This window comes from Notothenia rossii, assembly GCF_949606895.1.
Source record: "Notothenia rossii genome assembly, chromosome: 1".
NCBI lineage: Eukaryota > Metazoa > Chordata > Actinopteri > Perciformes > Nototheniidae > Notothenia > Notothenia rossii.
Genome location: NC_136912.1, coordinates 19,436,897 through 19,456,207, shown reverse-complemented (window position 1 = coordinate 19,456,207; position 19,311 = coordinate 19,436,897). Strand labels below are relative to the sequence as shown.

The window sequence follows — 19,311 nt, the reverse complement described above, 5'->3', positions numbered from 1 at the left end:
AATAGTTATTGTCAGATGGAGTCTGACATTTTTCTTGCATCTCGGCAGCTCCTTTTGCAACGTCAATAAGGACAAATATTTTTTAAAAGATACATGGAAACAGACATTTAACATAGCATCACATAACTGAAGAGAAACAGGCTCAAGACCTTCTATCGTACGTTTGACCTGGGATTTGACTTTGTATCTAATTTGAGGATTGACTGGTGCACAAATGAAAACTTCAGTCTGACCTTATTAAATCCGAATATTATCAATCATCATTCTTATTTGACTTTTATTAATGATTATTAAAGTAATCTATCTTGCAAATCTCTGCCCTTGCTTAAAACCATATCACTCACTCATGCTGCCTTAAATAACACCAGCTTACGTCTGTAATATTAGAGACACAAACACAGTAGCAGATTTGATTTATGGAGTGTGACATAAACAGAGCGGAGTGAGGAAGAGACTGTAGGAGTGAAGTGGGACAGATGTCTTGCATCGCCATGGAGAATGTAAGAAAACACACAGCAAGTGTAATAAAATGCACAAAGCTTGGAGACAGCAGTGATTTAGTAACAAAGCTATGGCTGCCTCCGAAGATATTAACAAGAATCAGTTTCACATCCATGCAAAGAAATGCTAAATGTTTTACCACTGCTTTTTAGATCAAGCTCTTTTAACTTAATATTTTAAATGACAAATGATATTCATGCATGATAGCATGCGAGGTTGTTTATTATAATGAATACGAGTAGTATTTTGCATTTCCATTGCTCCCTCTATGAATATGCTTCTTCTCGAATAATAACACCCATGTTTGTTTATATAATGTAAAAAAATGTACAGAATTTTTGTCACATATTCTCACTTTTTACCTGCTTGTTATAATGTCACTGAATTGTTGCCATTCAAAGAATAACTGTTTAAAATTGGCACAAAAAAATCTTTATATGATAAAGCTTGTAATCGTTCTTTAGTTGTAGACGTTGCGCTCAGATGAGATGTTCACTTTCCACTCATCGCTTGGGGTGAGGAATAAATGCCCATGCTCTCGACATTTCTGCCTCTAAATGTCAAGGACATTTTTCTGCCATTTAAAAATAGATTCTCTATCTGAACTATACATTTGGTCCAAGGGAGGTCAAGGAATAATTAGAACATGAGATTCAGAAGAGGAAAAACATCCCTACAATCATCTCTGTGGTCACTATTGTGTGTTAGGCCTGTGTGTTTTCAACAAGAAATCTGTGCATCTGTGTACCTATATGGAGGTGCATTAAGTGTAAGCGATTTTGAAAATAAGAAGCCCGGAAGTGGTCAAATCTGAAAACTGTGCTATAAACGTGATTGCTCCAAATTGAAAAAGATGGTACAGCTCAGAAAACACATTTTGTTTCTGAGTGATGAACTTCTTCCCGCTCCTCAAGAATGGACATATGTAGGCTTTGAAATGAACTCTATGACGGAGAGGGATTAAGAGAGGGGTTTGGTGGTTGCTAGGTGATGTGACAGGCATTCTGTTGCCATGGCAGGCTCCGTCACAGTGCTGATTTGTGCGTGAAGCCTGCACCCAGAGTGTGTTGACACACTCTGTGTGTGTACATCGAGTCGTTTGGCAATATATTTCACACAAAAAAGTATCTCAAAGTGTTTACATGATAAATAAGGCAGGATGATCATCGATTTAAAAACATGCTGAACCACTGATGAACAAATCTCTCATTGTCTCCTCTTTCTTCCTACATCTCTTTTTCAGCCATTAAACACTGTCTACTGTTTATATTTCCCCCCCTTTCTCCAGATGAGTAACAAGCGCTCCAACAGTTTCCGGAGGGCCATCCTGCAGGGGAGCCGGCAGCTGAAGGGCTGCAGTCTCAGAGATGAGGCGGGGCTGGGTCTGTCTCAGCGTCTGGTCCGACACGTCGCCTACGAGACGCTGCCCCGAGAGGTCGACCGCAAGTGGTACTATGACAGCTACACCTACTGTCCCCCACCCTGGCTCATCCTGGCTATCACCATTGCTGAGGTAAATAGTTTAGCAGGTTAAGACCAATATGTGTTCTTTAAGATCTCTTATTAAAGGTACGTGAGATTAATTTGACAACTTTTGGCATTATGAAGCAATTTTTTGAAAGAGCCAGCCCATACACAAGGGGTAACATGTACACAGAGTTAACAGTTATTTCAACTGTATGCATACCATACAACACAAAACAATTGAATTATGTCATTAGTTTAAAAAGAAATTAATTATAAGACCTCTGTTCCGAGCACATCCAGAAGTATAGCATTTACTAGCAAAAGTCAGGAAAGCAGCTAGCCAATTTAAATATGGATGATGGCAATGCAAGAATGGACACACAATGTTTCAAACCAAGTTACATTAAACAAGTAATAACTTGACAAAATCATACCTAAAGTCCCGCATGATAACCTGCAATTATCTGCATATTGCAGATTCTTACAATTCATTATGTGCAATATATATTTTCATCATCTCTTTTGAAATGTTTGTCATATGTCATTATTTGTTCATATAAAACACATTACCTACAAAAAAATCGTGATATATAATTTGCTCTAATGTCATTTGGGTGTTTGGGTTCAACTTTCCTATAATCCCAAATGCACTTTGGTCTTCTTTAAGATGTTGAGCATTATTTCTTATGTGTTGTATAGTGTGTAGACTGCTACCACTCCTCCTATAGTCACACACTATCTATCCACCTGTGTTCCTCAGGTAGCCGTGTTCATGTACTATGGCTTCCAGCTGGACCGCCTGGTGCTGCAGGTGTCCAGCCCGTCCTTCCTGAAGAGCCCCTTACCGTATCACCCCCAGCTGCGAGCGCAGGCCTGGAGGTACCTCACCTACATTTTCATGCACACTGGGTGAGTTCACATGTCTCTATTTTCATGTGCTGTATTATCTCAAGAAAGAAATGCCACAATAACACATTTTTTATTTCTTAAATTGTTCACCTCATGTCATGTGATCAGGGGAGCGCGTGTGAAACAATGGGGAAATAACATATTGATAGTTTAACACAAACCTAACATATCTTTCATGCTCTGGTGGTTTTTGTTTATTGCATTTAAACATTCAGGGAGTGACAGCTTGTTGCATAATGATAAGCAACAAAACAACAAAAATACACAGTGCTATTCATTTCCAGCGAAACACACCATCTAAAAGCAATTAAATCCTTTTCAGTTATGAAGGTAAAATCCAGATGAGGGATTGGGACTTGTTAATGAGTCTTTGGATGCATTTTGTAAAAGTTGATTAATTCACTATGAGCAAAATTACACAACAAATAAGGAAGTGACCAAAATACTTAAAGTATCATGTTTTAAAAACAAGCATTATTTAATTGTTGGAACAATGTGTATATATCACAATACTGCTGTCATTTCTGAGTGCAGAGAACATTTATCACTATCATTTTATTAAAACCATCACGATACTTCCTTTTCTCTTCTTTTGGAGAGCTGATTCTTAATTTCTAGAGCTTTTTGATTGTTTACTGGCCGTGTGTTTTCAGTTTTTTTTTGTTTGTTTGTTGTTCTCTTCCCTCAAGTGAAGAGGTAAAAGTGGTATGCTGAAAGTGCAATATAAAAGGGACCTTAAAAACCTCTCCTCTCCTCTCCTCTCCTCTCCCACTACAAGCACCAGCCTATTTTATTACCCGGTCAGGCAGGTCATCCAGGTTTAATTAACCTTCTGGGTAAATGTAGTCTCAGGCAATAGTGAGAAATAATAAAATGGTAATTTAATTAGGAGAACGTGGTAGGTGCCAGGGAGAGACGGTAGGGATGACGGTGTGTGATAGGATGAGACAGAGGGGATGAATATTAGGATAAAAGGAGGGAGGTGGTGTGTTTAACTTGCACTAATTACACAGGAACATATCGAAATGATTTAGGCACTCAAGGGAAGAGGCTTACAAAAGAGCTTTTGGGAATGAATTTGTGTCTACCAATGTGTCCAATTACAGTCTGTGGTGTTGTATGATATTGCTGCTTCAGCTCCCATCTGAAAAGGGCTGTCCTGCTGCGAGGTAAAGCGGTGACAATATTCTGAAGATAGGGTTCACTAAAACTGGTATAGATTTTTTTAGGTGGGCCTTTCTTTCTAGGTGGCATACATATGTTTTGCTGCTTCCCCCCATTTACAGCAGTTCATTGTTTTGCCCCCCTGCTGGTACTCCTGTCTGTTTCTCCAAACTGGGGGCGTGCTGACCGACATGTACTGTTGCCAATACACTGACAATGGATAGGTACCTCATAAAACCCCACTTCAAACAATTAAAACTAAACTAACTGGTCTAGCAGATTTTGTAGATGCGTGTTTCAAAAGGGTGATTGGGTTTTAATGCACACAACTTCTGAAATATGCGTGGCTCAACAAAAAAAACACTTTAAATAATTCAGTGAGAATAAACATTTAATTACTGGTTTAGATTTGATCCTTTTGGGTAGAGAAACATTACGTGTTGTTTTGCTGGTGGGGTAAACCATTTCAGCTAATTTGCTGATGCTGATCTGGTTTCCAATGGGACCTTCATTAGAAGGCACATCAAGACACATTTTTTAATGTCTCTGTATTTGAAATCCTACCACGAGGTACATTTCTCGTAAAAAATCCCTATTTGGAGAGATGGTGAGCATTGAGCTTCATAACACCAGCCTCCCTGTTGCTGATGGTGCTGTGTTAGTTCATGTGTGTCACACAAACAGCATAAAAAAAGTGCCCCACTTCCTGTTAAATAGGAAAAAATATCATTGACTTGTCCTCCAATTTCATATGTTCTAGGTTATGGAGGCAAAGTTACCCAAAATAGCTATGTTTATGTTTATATGTGGCAGTGATAAAATAACCTTTAGCATAGGTCAAGGAGATAAATAAAAAGCATGACACTATGTTTACACACACATACACACTGTCTTTCTCTCACACACATACACAAACCATGTAATCCTATCAACGGCTCAGAATGACTGATCCTTCCCAATTCTCAACACTAAAACAGAGTGTAAATATTGGCCCCGAAACATCCCTCAGTTACGCATTATGCAGACTGTCGTTTTTTTACCTTTTTTTTTACCTCTTTCTCATTCTGTGTCACAGACACAAAAACTGTGTGTCAGTAGCAGCTGCAAAACATTCAGGAAGATATTTCGAGATTCAAACCATGACTCTAAACATTTTCTAGCAAAAATGTTATTTCCAGTTCATCCTACTTCTTTTTAGCTGCCCTATGAAAAGTGTGGCCTATAATAATACATTATACTCCATTAGTACAATCTAAAATCCGGTTTCTTTTGAGGGAACTCAAAACTGTCTCAGTTTGATGCAAGTTTCCCTGAGATCAGCTCTTGAATTGTGCAGTGAACTCAACTAATTGTAAAAGTTCAGCTGTAGTTTGGAGCTGGGGATAAAAGAAAAAAGATAACAGCGCCTTTGTCGAGCGCACTGAAAGACACCATGGTCATCTGGACACAATAGGATCTCTCATGGGTTTCCACAGATCTGCCTGACAGTGCAGCCCATCCCTCACAGCCTCATTAGCACTATAGAAATAGATAGCGTCTGTTGTGTGGAGTGGAGTTGTCCTTGTGCATTTGGACAGCCCTCTCCCAGTTAATCAATATCCCTTATTGTCTCTCTGATCACTGGAACGATCCTCTCTGTCGGCTCTGTAGAAGAAGTGGCTGGGTTGTTTTAAACTAAATAGATTATCAGCCTTGTCTTGTTTTTCCCTCCTGTCTGTATTGGGGGATTGTGTGTGTGCTTGCTTGTTTGTTTGTGTGAATATCAATGTTCATTTCTAGGATGTAGAAGCTGTCTGTTGAATGAATGCACAGTCAGGGCACACAGCATTCATCCGTTCTGTTTGTTAAACTGACAAACGAGTAAAAAAAGAAAGAGTCATCTCTCTTTCTACCACTTGAATTCTGTCATCTCTCTCTCTTTGCGCAATGTGAAATAGAAATGACACTATAATTGGGACTGAGGCAGTAAACAGAGGAGAGCAGTGATTGAAGCGAGTGAGAGACAATGAGGAAGATTATGAGAGGGAGGGGAAAGGATTATTCTGTGACACCCGAATGTGTCTGTGCTGCTCACGGAGGTTGGCTGGAAGGACTTTCACGTGTGTGTGTGTGTGTGTGTGTGTGTGTGTGTGTGTGTGTGTGTGTGTGTGTGCGTGCGTGCGTGCGTGCGTGCGTGCGTGCGTGTGTGTGTGTGTGTGTGTGTGTGTGTGTGTGTGTGTGTGTGTGCGTGTGGAACAGAAGCAGGTAATAATGTTATTACATGTTAGACGCTTTTATCCAAAGCGACTTACATACTCAATACTGTGGGCAATCCCCACAGGAGCAATTTGGGGTGAAGTGTCTTGCCCAGGGACACAACGACATGCTGACTGCAGTGGGGTTTGAACCTGTGACCCCCTGGTCCCAACACCAAGGCTCTATCAACACGCCTCCCTGTTATAATAAAAACGATAAACTCTTACGCTCTATGAAGGTAATATCAATGTAAACCAGACGGATATAACGTTATCTGTGGCAAACTGTATGCTTATAGATTTCCTCTAATATTGCTTCAGTTGTTTGTTTTATTAAACGTGTGCCAATTGTGGGGGAAACTTCTGTGTAGCAATGCAGGAGGAGTCACCGACTCAGGAAGGAGACACGGGGAGAGCTGGAGCTTTGATGTCAAACACTGATGGTTTATTCAGGAGCTTCGGCCGGAGAATTCACAAAACAAGTCCAAGAGTCAGAGGTTATGACTTCACGGTAGAGTTGCCACATCAATTCTGAAGAACTCTACCCCAGAGCCATGTATTTAGCTATTTCAGAGAGAATAATCAACATGCTGCATAACAAGATAGAATCATAACACCTCTATCAGCTGACGCCAACAGGCAGGAACAGGGAGACAGAACACTGAGAGCACATCAGCCAAGGTTACAGTGCGTGTGCTCAGTCAGGACAGTGTGAACTGATAAACTGGGTCAAAGTTATGGGCCTTGGAAAATATTTCCCCAACACCAATCATCTGGGTTACCCTTTTCTCTTTCCGTTTTCTGTTCATGTCTGCAGTATTTATAATTTGAAATGGTTTTTTGATTTGATCACAGTTCATGTTTTATCACTGTCTGGTGCCAGAGTTGAGTGTTTTTCCTGTCTATCATCTAACACCTCACCCCCCATGAGGAATCAGAAGCATGTTGTCTGTTCAGAGCTTATACACACATCCATGTCTTTAGATTTTGACCATTCTACTAACAGGGGAATTATTTCATTTTCAAGCTGATTGTGATTGCAAGAATGTGTACAAATCTAAATAAGTGCAGTATGGTCAGAAAGATTATGAAAGAAATAGACTCAATTACATGGTGAGTATTGGCAGTTTTCTTTTGCTGTTTTAGAAGCTACTATAGGTACTTTTTTCACTCTCCTGAGATACATTAATTGGTATCATTTACTAAATGAAAGTGTTTTTTACTTTATTTCAGACCCTTTTAGCCCTTGGATCAACAACTAATACCAAATGACCATAACTACCAATATCAGTTTACTTTCTATCATTACATTTCTGTTGTTATTGTGGCCATATTTTCTTGAGATGTATGATTAAATATGGATTTAATAGAGTGTGTGTGTGTGTGTGTGTGTCTTTTACAGAATTGAGCACCTGAGCCTGAACATGGCCATGCAGCTGCTGGTGGGAGTCCCTCTAGAAATGGTCCACGGAGCCCTGCGGATTGGACTGGTCTACGTGTGTGGTGTGCTGGCAGGTGGGCCTGTCCTCTCACACACACATGCAACAATTACAATCCCACTTATGCCGACATTTCCCTGCCTTTTATCTACACACTCACTCTACCCCAGAGACAAAACAAACACACACTATAGAGTTTAGCCTTTCCACTGCACCGTTGTTCCATCTGCTTGTTGTATGTTTTTCGTGAATTCAACGGCCTATTAAGTTGCAGACGGTCTGTTGGTGGACACTGGTCAATGAGAACATTTTGATTGTGTGAGTGTGTGCGTGGGGTGTTCAAGATCAGGGCAGCTGGCCTTGTGTTTCTGTTTTCATGGCAGACGTGCTGGGATGTAGGGGGTTGTCAGTGCCCCATCAAAGCCTTTTCATCCCCCTACGGTCATGTACAATAGAGCAGAGCAGAGAGAGTGAAATCTCGAATGGAGCCCAATCATAAGAACACAATCACGAGAACCCACAAGCACACACACATGGTATTAGTGAAATAGCAGGGTCAGTGTGAAATGTAGGGATGAAGAGGGGGAAGAGGGGAGATGGATTCATAAGTGTTAATAAGTCTGAGAGGGTTTGGAGAGGGGGACCAGGATATGAGAAACGTGGGGATGGGAGAGAAGTGGAAGTGGGTGAGATTAGGGAGAAACAGAGCGAGCAACTGCATATGTGAAAGAGAAGCAAGCACACGGCGAAATGTTACTTCTCCATTCCTACTTCCCTATCAACCTCAGGCACTGGGGCAATATCAGGATTGAGCCTAGTTCAGCAGAGAATGTAAGCTCTGATTTTCTTTACTGAAGAAGTTCAAACAACAGTCATCCACTCCACCATGTATTTGTGTCATTCACCCAATAAAAAATATTGTAGGAATAAAAAAAAGTATTTGGTTCCCAGGGATGACACTATCAGCTTTGAGGTTGCTGGAGTGGAATCATTGGGATACTTTTTGAAATCAGTGTTTTCAGCCGAAATTGTGATGCCTTGTGGCAGTGAGTAGGGAATGTGTATTGGGTGGTACTGATGTCAAGGGACAGGAGAGAGGATTGTGGAATATTAATTGCAGATAGTGAGATTTTATATAAATATTCATGAAAACGATGTGTCTATTTCTCTCTCTCCATGTCTGAGTGTGTGTGTGTGTGTGTGTGTGTGTGTGTGTGTGTGTGTGTGTGTGTATGTGTATGTGTGTGTGTGTGTGTGTGTGTGTATGTGTATGTGTATGTGTGTGTGTGTGTGTGTGTGTGTGTGTGTGTGTGTGTGTGTGTGTGTGTGTGTGTGTGTGTGTGTGTGTGTGTGTATGTGTGTGTTGGGGTCAGTGACAAACACCCTGGGGATACCAGCTGTGGTGGCCTGTAGCATTAACCTCCCTTTGAAAAGAGGAGGAAACACACACACCCAAACACACGCACACACCCAAACACACGCACACACGCACACACAAACACACGCACACATATGTCTGCTGTTTTAATTAGATATCGACCACCAAAGGGGGAGGCACGCTCTTGTTGCGTTTGGCGGTGATGTTTTTGGTTGTTTTGTCTGACTGGGATTTTCTAGATTTTCTAGTTGGATAGATTTTATAGATAGATAGATAGATAGATGGATGTATGGATGGATAGATAGATAGATAGATAGATAGATAGATAGATAGATAGATAGATAGATAGATTTTATAGATAGACAAATTGGGAAATTGTGTACAGGCATTAAAATCTTCAAATCTTTAATGGTGGAAGAAAGTAAAAACATAGATCAATGACAAAAGTGTTTGTTAAAGAATCCATATCAGTTTCCACACACACATGTTTTTCTTTGTATATATAAGTATTTTTGCCCTTGAACAACTCACAGAAAAGAGTGTGTGTATGTGTGTGTTTGTGTGTACATTAGTATATGATCACCGATCATCCATACTTACTGCTTAATCTATATGCATTTTTAAATGTTAGACGTTAACAATTGGTAAAATACAAAAGTCAACTTAACATTTGCTGCACAGTGATACTTCCAGATTGTGTGAAGAAGCACAAAAAGCTAAAGTGAACAGAGGGGGGCTCAGCTGGCACACACAGAGGTCCAAACAGAGTTCAGAGGTCAGGTAATGACTCCGAGAGGGGTCGATGGCCCTCTGGGGCCAACACAAACTCTGATACTTTAATGGAAACAATGGACTTTGCTTGTAAACACAAATAACTTATTTATGGACAACGAACAAATATGTAGACACAAAAAACAGAGACTTGCCTGTACGAAGAACAGAAGACAGTTGCAGCAACAAGTGTATCATCAGAGGGTTAGGCAATTAGGCACAAAACAGACGTGTAGACAAGAAACTAAACAAAAGACACAAAGGGAAGTCAAAGTCAGTCAACGAATCTCCGACTAAACTCATTGTACGACTGTAGAGTCATTCAACTCAACACGCAACCAAACTGTTGACTGTTATCATTATGAATACTGATCTGTATTATTATCACCCATCATGTTACCGGTTCTTTCTCTGCAGTTAGGATGAACAGCATAAACAAAGATAAATTAGATGCCACTTCTCGACCCTAAAAACTGCACGCCTCCTGGAGCCTGCTGAAGGACAATGAGAGACTGTGTCCTTGTCTTTGTGTGTGTTTGTGTGCACATGCAACCAAAACTAAAATAATGTTATCAAGCAAAGTTAATTACAGGGATGGAGGTCATCCTGCCTAGTCACACTTCCTAAACACAGGAACTACAGAGGTGGAGGTGTCTTGAACCAGGTGTTTGGGGGTGTGGGTGCTGAGGAAGGAAGAAATGTAGAGTACTTAAAAAAGGGTGTAACCTAGGGAGTGGTATCCTTTGTGCATATTACAACTCAAATGTATTTATGGGGGTCATAATTCAAATGTTTGTTTCATTACCACCACCATGGAAGTTATGTTTTTGGTTCGGTTTGTGAGTTTGTCCGCAGAATTAGAGAAAAACTGGCCCAATTTGCATTAAACTCTTATTTATGGAGCTGATCTCAATTTTGGGATGGACAAACGCTTTATACTTTAGAATACTAACAGGTCTTGTTTTAGAAAAATATTTTGGGATTAACTTTGAGAATCGATTTAATGTGGAATGGAAAGGATCCAAGCTCTTGCATGCCGCATTTTGTCGTGGTAGAGAGAGGAACGTTTGTGGGTGTGTGTTGAGGGTGTATTCACTGACCTAGATTACCCTGCCGTGTTAATCGAGCTCAGATGCTGGTATTATCACCTCGTTGGGCTGCCATTAGGGTTCATAAACCTGACCGGGACACATATTAGACAAAGAAGAAACTCCTATTTGGGGGCTAAGTGTAACCTGCTTTTGAAAAGTCCTTTTCTTTCACGTATCACATATTTCATTCAAAACCAGCAAAATGATCACAGTGTTAAAAGGTTCTCTACTGTGTGTGGATAATTAAGCTCTTTTGATTGACCAACAGTACCACATCGGGAACCTGTTACGATCATTGTGTTATGTCACGTTTTGTATGTCTTGTTTTGGGTGTTTTGTTGTTCTCCCTGTCATGTTTTCCTCTTGGTATATTGTCTGGTCCTTTTCCCTGTGTTTTTCCTCCTGTCGTTAGTTTCCCTTGTCTGTGTTTACCTGTGGCCCTTGTGTTTCTCCTCCCCTGCCCGGCTGTTTCTCGTCTTGTGATTACCCCTCCCTGTATTTATTCTTGTCTCTTCTTGTGTTCAGTGTTGGTTCGTCTTTTGTTTGTGACTGAGTTCACCGGTGAGTGTTCTGTTTTGTCCAAGTTATTATTTTATCCTTGAAATAAAGGCAATATCAGTGTAATCTGCATTTGGGTCCTGCTTGCTTCACCCACCGTAACAGAACCATTGTAATACACTAAGTATATTCTTAAAGGTCCCATGTCATGGCCACTGATCCTAATTCCATTGTTGAGGTATACTAAAATAGATTTATATTGTGCAATTTTCCAAACTCTCATTGGTTTCTCATACAGCATCTCTGTATAGTATGTGTATCACTCTCTGGGTATTTCTCAATGTCGAGGAAGGCTGCTCCAGAGCCACTATTTCAAGCATACTACGTCATTGAGTGCCGCAGAGGGACTGTATTGTTGCCAACTCCATAGTAAGGAAAGTAGCAATTGGCTGTCCGAAAAGTCACCAGAAGTCCCTAAATGACGTCATCGCCTAATTTGCATATCATGTAATGGCGGTAAAAAAAAACGTTACACCCCCTTCAAGGATCAAAACTTAAAACCACCAGAGTAAATCCAGACGACAGTAGATCAGAAATGTCTCTATTAGACAAAGCAGAAAGTAGAAATAGTTTTTAGTAGAAATCTCCCTTAGAATAAAGGCAGTATGCCTGTGTGTCATCTCCAATAAATGGCTTCAACCATCCTTTAAACTCAGGGTTTGATTCCCATTCCTTTCTTTACTTTTGTGAATAGAGTTTAGACTGTGACATGATGACCTACGTGGATATCTCATCTAGGAACATTGGCAAACAAATGCATGCAACTCATAATCTGTTTCCTACTGAATTATGCATTATTTTTAGTGTTTGCAGTGCATTATTTTCGAAATACAATACCGTAAAATGTAATATAAAAAGCAAAACTCTTTTAACGTATTGACAGAATTAGGCCACTTTAAGGATGCAAGTATCAAGGGAATTCAGTTTTACTCATTTTTGTCAAATGTGTGGATGGAGTGCGTGTAGGCTATGCAGTATACAGTATGTGTTTTGTTATTATTTTCACATCGGTATGGTGTACTATACAGTATGAAATGCTACATATTTTCTTATGCTTGGCTATATAAACTAGTGCATTAGATGTGGTTCCTCGTTCATCAGTCCCATAAATAGCATCATGATTTAAATGCCATGGCTTATTCCATCATCCCTCTTTATGGTGATTCAACATCTATGAACTGCAGAGCCCTTTCTGTCTGTTACAATTATATACAGTTTGCCTGCTGTATAGTGTAGTATTGCGTACTCTGTGTGTGTGTGTGTGTGTGTGTGTGTGTGTGTGTGTGTGTGTGTGTGTGTGTGTGTGTGTGTACACGTGTGTGTTCGTGTGTGTACGTGTGTGAGAGAGAGACTAAACTAATCTTTGTGAAATGGAGCTAAATGTGGAGCATCTTCCAAACCACACAAAGGCATTAAATGCACAAAGTTACGAGGTTGGCTCCAGCTTAGTCGGATGATTTTACAGTTATAAGAGCGCAGAGCTGGGCTGGCTGCATTTTTACCAGAACTTATACACTTGAATATTTAAATTGAGGACATTTGGAGCCGTTTGTCAAACAGTGGATCAAACTCTCACCAATAAGATATACAACATACAAACTTAATCAGCTTGCTCTAAAGCACCAGCCTGCAATGTCATTCTGATCCATAGCCTCAAGAATCAAGCAAATGAACATTGACAGTGGTACCCCATTATGTATGCACATTTGAATATGCAGTATACTTGCATACATGCGTGTATGTGTTGTGCAAACCAACTGTATTTGAGAGAGAATGATAGAGTGGGAAGACCGTGGGTAGTTTTGTCTCATAAACTTAGCATCAATATTGTACAGAGGTCAGATCCATGGAGATGTGGAAAGGAAAATATGTACGAGAGCGTATGCACAGTAGAGAGAGAAGAAGAAAGAAAAGAAGCAAATAGAGAGACAATGAGAGAGTTTGTGATTGTGTCAATTAATAGTCCAACAAAACACATCCCTCTCCTTTGTTTTTTTTATCTTTTCTCTTGCACACAAACTGCAGTGAGAACACATTTCCTCTTGTGGCTCTGTCTCTGAATGTCGCCACATCCAAACTTTTGAATGCTTGATTGGGTCCTTTGTGCATGTGATGAATTGGTACCAAGGTGCTAAAGAGAGCAAGTTCTTGTTTGCGGAAGCCCGCTTTGTTTGAATGCATTTGTTTTTACATAGAATCAAAGTGTAAGCTGGTACAGTGTGAGCAAGCCTCTTTTCATGAATAACTATTCAAAACACAACCTCATTGAATAGCGAGAAGTTAACTGTCTTTATGTGTTACAAAATGTATGTTTTCAATTGGTAACAGATTATACAAAAACTGTTTAAATTGGTCACTTAATCGAAGTGACTGCCAGTATGATCCCCTGAGGGAAAAATAATGAACAAAAGTGAAAGCCCAGGCTTAAGGTTGAAGCACAAGACACATTTCAAATATAGCAACACACTCTCACTCCATAATTGTCCAGGAGCGACGTTTGGTCAGGGTCCCGTGACGTGCAGTTGTGACGCTCCTTCAGCTTCATAAAGGGACGCAAATAGCTTTCAACTGATTGCAATGTATTCCCATCTGCGGCGGGATTTGACGCTCATGGAAGCACGGCATTCGTTTGTGTCGGCTGCCCTTAAAGGCAATGTGAGCGTCCATTCCCATTGGATAACGGAGAATTGTACACCCGGAAGTAAGTTTTCCCCTTACTGTCGATTGATTTTACAGTGATATCCGCACTACTCATCGACATCCTGTGCAATGCTTTTGTATTTTTCCCCTTCGATTCGGAGAAACACATTTTTTTTCGGAGTAAAGGATGGCAGAAGACACTACACTACCCAGAATCCCCAGCTATCGTTTAGGACTACACCTTGTGCTCTGTTTGACAAACCCGACAAACCCCGTTTTTTTTCACCATTCATTCCAATGGCTGGCGTCTATGTCACGTGATCTTCAAATTTCTCCCTGCAGAAAAAAGAAACATGGCCGAACTTCGTTTTATTCTCGGTGGAAAATGCCTATATTAAAGTTAGTTTGGCCATTAAAATGCGTTTTGATGTCATTTGATGCGAGAAATATGAGTTGTTATTTCAGATTATGTGTGCAGTGGATGTACATGATCTTTAGTTTGCTAGTTATTACGAAGATTACTTCAGGAAATTGTGTCCATAGAACGTTTTCATTGTTACCAAGGTGGTTGCTAGGGACGATGCTATCGATATTATTTCTATTATGTTGTGTAACTGTTTAATGGTGTTATCTTTATTGCTACCCCCTTCCCCGTCAATGTATAGTGTTGGTCCAAAGCGCAAACATATTAGTTTAACAAAATCCGCATCTGAAGATACGTTATTTTCCCCTGTGCAATTCCAGTCTCACATCACATCGTCATTAACAAATAGACCGAAAACATTTAAAAAAAAATAATAATACTTTATTCCGAGTGTGCTTGCTTTTCACTTTGAAAGTCATCACATAACGGCATTGTTATACACGGTTCGGCTGCATTAAATATTACATATCTGCCGTAGTTCTCTATTTATAGAGCCCTGATGAGAAGACTTCTAGACAAACATGAGGAACTGCCGCCAACACTGAAAACGTGACGTGGATCATAAATATATCAGCAATTAAACAACATCTTACATTTCTTTTCACACAATACGTCTCTTCGCAGGATCAACACTAATTCGGCTGACTTTGATATTTGATCCAATTGGTAGATAGGCTGTATTTACACCATAAAAGTGCACAGCTGATAGAAAGGGACACCTGGTGGCTAAAGCATGTTATTGAATTTCATTATTTTTATTATTTGTGGTCACCAATCTTTTTAAGCCCAAGATCACCGACCTCGGCCTCGGTGAAAGGCGAGATCTACCTATTGCAGAATTGAGTGAAAAAGACGGCACAGACAGTGCTTCCAATTTGAGGCCTTTTATATAAGCTAATTGCATCTGAATTACTGTTACAATGAAGGCTCCATGATCAGCTCACGGCATATAGGCAGGGGTAAAGTGCTATTTTTTTATGAGTGGGGAGCGGACCTCACCTCCTCTAGGGGGGTCCTCACCTCCTCTAGGGGGGTCTGGGGGGATGCTCCCCCGGGAAGATTTCTAAATATTGAAGTTGAAAGCATCAATTTGGTGCACTTTGAGAGCAACATGAAGAGATCTATGGATACCTCTCTCAGCACCCATATGAAACAGAACTGTAAACAGATTTTATTTTTCTTTATGGATATTTTACAAATCACTCCCCTTTTAAACTGTATTCTTGTTTTACTGCCATATAGTATTTCATACCTGTTTTTCATGTATTCTCTTATTGTTTGTATAACTATAATGATCATATGAAGGTGTGCCACGTAAATAATCTTTTAAATAATTTGTGACAAAACCGTTCTAAACACTCAAGAGTCCTTTAGCTCACATGAGCCCCTCAGGGAGGACTCTCCTCCAGCTTGTTCTGGAAAAAGCTCCTTATGTCCGTTAGTCAGTGCAGCTAGCTAACCAGATGCTAACATCACGGTCCCCGCTAGCACCGGTCCCTCTCTCTCGCTCTCTCCCTCTCTCCCTCTCTCTCTCTCTCTATCACACTAAATGCGCACAAAGCCGAGCTTGCATGACACAAGCACACGTTTATTTCCATGCAACTCTCTGATTGATATGGTGACTTGCCTCTGTTGCATTCACTGAACACGGGAAATTGCAGTCCTGCCGTCCTCTCTTGTGTCATGATGAGGTTCACGTAAAGCACGGTTAATGTATTATATTATTGAGGTGTCTCAAATATACGCCAATCAAGTGGCAACTGCTAACGGGGTGGTGGATGATAGGTTTACATCAAAAAACGTATTTTTCAAACATTATTATTTTAATTGTATTTTTCTTTCTTTTGTTATTTTCTTTTTTAACGGTCCGCGATCTACCCGCACCACGATCGCGATCGACTGGTTGGCGACCACTAGTATATTCATTACTCGTTATTCTCTACTAATAATTAATTAAAGACTGTATATAATGACTATTTTGCACATCCCTTTCAAGATTTCAAGATTTTCTAAGGTTTATTGACATAATATCATATTCACAAACGGTCTAGTTATGCAATGAATGAAAAACTTGGGTCGCAGGTTCCTCAATAGTGCATTATAAGACATCTGTCAATATTGTGCATACCTCCAGCAATGTTAACTATATTGAAGCACTTATTTTAACTGATATTATACATATGTATTATACTCTTATAGGATGTATATAGATATTTCATCTCCGGCCTTGTCAGGTATTGAACAATCAATAAATAAAGAACAAAGAATTATTAAATATAAAACACAGAATTTGTGTGATTACACTAAACGATTTACAATTAAACACCACTGCATATTTACAACTGTTACACATGCTGATGTAACGCAAATGTTTCCAACTTGGGATCAATAAAGTATATCTTATCGTAAGAGGATCAATGGCTACTGCCATATTTGCAAAATGTTCCTCTGAACCTTGACAAGTGCATGTTTTAGGCTTATCAATTAATGTAATGTAATGAAATGTAATGTAATGTTATCAATTAACAACAGGAGGGGTCACAAACATAAGACCAGCTGTTAAATAAAGCTCTTCTGACCTTAGCTGGCATGTGGGTATATGCTGCCCATTATGGGCACAAGCAATTTTCACCCATTTATTAATTATATGTTTTAAATTTGAGTGTTTCCTATCCCCTAAACCTCCAGGGATGTACACAGTATACTGTACTGGCAACTTCTTATTATGGGAAATACGAAAACGTCTTTTAAAACTACAACTCCCAGTAGAGACGTGCCATAGATAGAGAACATGTTGCGAAACACAATATCGATAGCAGTGTCCCTAGCAACAAGTAACAAGTAGTTAATAATAATAAAATACATTAAGAAAAAGGCATTTTAAACAGTCATTAAAAAGCAACACAATCTACCTGCATTGCATTACTCTAAACGTGTAATAACGTGCTTTAACCAGTAGGTGGTTTGGGTTAAAAAGCTGTCAAGTTTACAGTGTTAACAAAATAAAATATACTGCTGTTTCTGGTTTAGTCTACGACGGATATATTTAGTTATTGTTTTGATATTTGTAACACAAAAGTGATGGAAAAAACCCCACAGCAACACAGAAAATATGGTCTTAACATGACCCAGCGGTCTAGTAGTTAATAAAAAACAATAATATCAAAACAAAATATTAACTTTATTGTGAAATTCAAACTGAACGGTAAAAGAATAGTTTCCGGTCTATTCTGAGCCCGATCTCTGTAGATAAATACAAATAAAGAACTACGACAGATGTGTAATATATTTAATTCAGTCGAACCATTTATTACAATGCATTCATGTGATGACTTTCAAAGAGTAAAGCAATCACTGCTGAATAAAGTATTATTTTATCTTTTACGAAAAGTTTTTTTTCATATAAAATGCAGTTGGAGGTCAACCAATCACAGAGCTTGAGAACTAATCACGGAGTTGATCAAACAGAGCACAAGGTGTAGTCCTAAACGATAGCTGGGGATTTTGGGTAGTTTAGTGTCTTCTGCCATCCTTTACTCCGAAAAAATATTTGTTTCTCCGAATCGAAGGGGAAAAATACAAAAGCATTGCACACAATTTAAACCAATCAATGTTGTGTAATTAACAAGGATAATCTGGTGTTTTTTAGTCTATGAGTAGTGCAGATATCACTGTAAAATCAATCGACAGTAAGGGGAATACTTACTTCCGGGTGTACAATTCTCCGTTATCCAATGGGAATGGACGCTCACATTGCCTTTAAGGGCAGCCGACACAAACGAATGCCGTGCTTCCATGAGCGTCAAATCCCGCCGCAGATCGGAATACATTGCAATCAGTTGAAAGCTATTTGCGTCCCTTTATGAAGCTGAAGGAGCCTAGGAGCGTCATAACTGCACGCCACGGGACCCTGACCAAACGTCGCTCCCAGACGATTATGGAGTGAGAGTGTGTTGAATATAGAGATAATGCACTTCATCATTTATTATTCTATTGCATTAGAGATCTAAAATAGCCGACTGTCAGTGAAAACAAATCTAGTTCAGTTGAGTAAATATTCTCACCCCAAGGTCATATGCTGCTCTGGAGCTTTCGATTATGTCATATTCGTCATCATCATGCAATACCGATTCTCCCCCAAAAATTCAGAACATTTCATAGATGGTTTAATCATTATATTCATTTAAAAAAAGTATTACTTGAGCATAGGCTCCTTGTTGTTTCCTCATAGTGGTGAACCCACAGAGAATCATCCCTGCACTTGCTTTCTTTAAGATGTTGATGATACAAGAATGCTTTTTATTGATTATTAACCTAAAGCTTGTTCCTTCCTCATCACTGCAGGGTCTCTGGCAGTGTCTGTCACCGATATGACGGCTCCTGTGGTCGGCTCATCTGGAGGAGTGTACGCTCTGGTCTCAGCACATTTGGCCAACGTAGTAATGGTAGGTTTTCAAGAATCAAGCTTTTGATTGTCACTCTGGTTATACATGTACAATCCTGTGAGATGCTTCTTCTGGGAGGCCCCATTAAAGAAAAATGATAAAAAGTTAATATAAAAAAACATAAAATACATTGCATGTGTGTGGGTGTGTTTGTTGTGTGTGTGGATGGTTATCACATCACTCAGTCGCCCTGTCACACAGAGCTTTGCCACATCATCAGAGCATCAAAGCAGCCTATTTTGGGGCCCAGCAGGTGCTGCTCTATCTACAGATGCCATACATTCCTCACC

General features: G+C 39.7%; 1 protein-coding gene across 4 annotated transcripts in view; it reads left to right on the top strand.

Annotated features, from left to right (window-relative positions):
• rhbdl3 (rhomboid, veinlet-like 3) overlaps nucleotides 1-19,311 on the top strand; it is a 59,703-nt gene that overhangs the window by 35,641 nt on the left and 4,751 nt on the right. For all 4 annotated transcript variants that reach the window (XM_079658451.1, XM_079658449.1, XM_079658450.1 and 1 more), the window contains 4 exons: nucleotides 1,790-2,014; nucleotides 2,729-2,877; nucleotides 7,678-7,790; nucleotides 18,921-19,021. In XM_079658451.1, coding sequence (XP_079514577.1) covers nucleotides 1,790-2,014; nucleotides 2,729-2,877; nucleotides 7,678-7,790; nucleotides 18,921-19,021 — 588 coding nt within the window. The remainder of the gene's footprint in view (nucleotides 1-1,789; nucleotides 2,015-2,728; nucleotides 2,878-7,677; nucleotides 7,791-18,920; nucleotides 19,022-19,311) is intronic.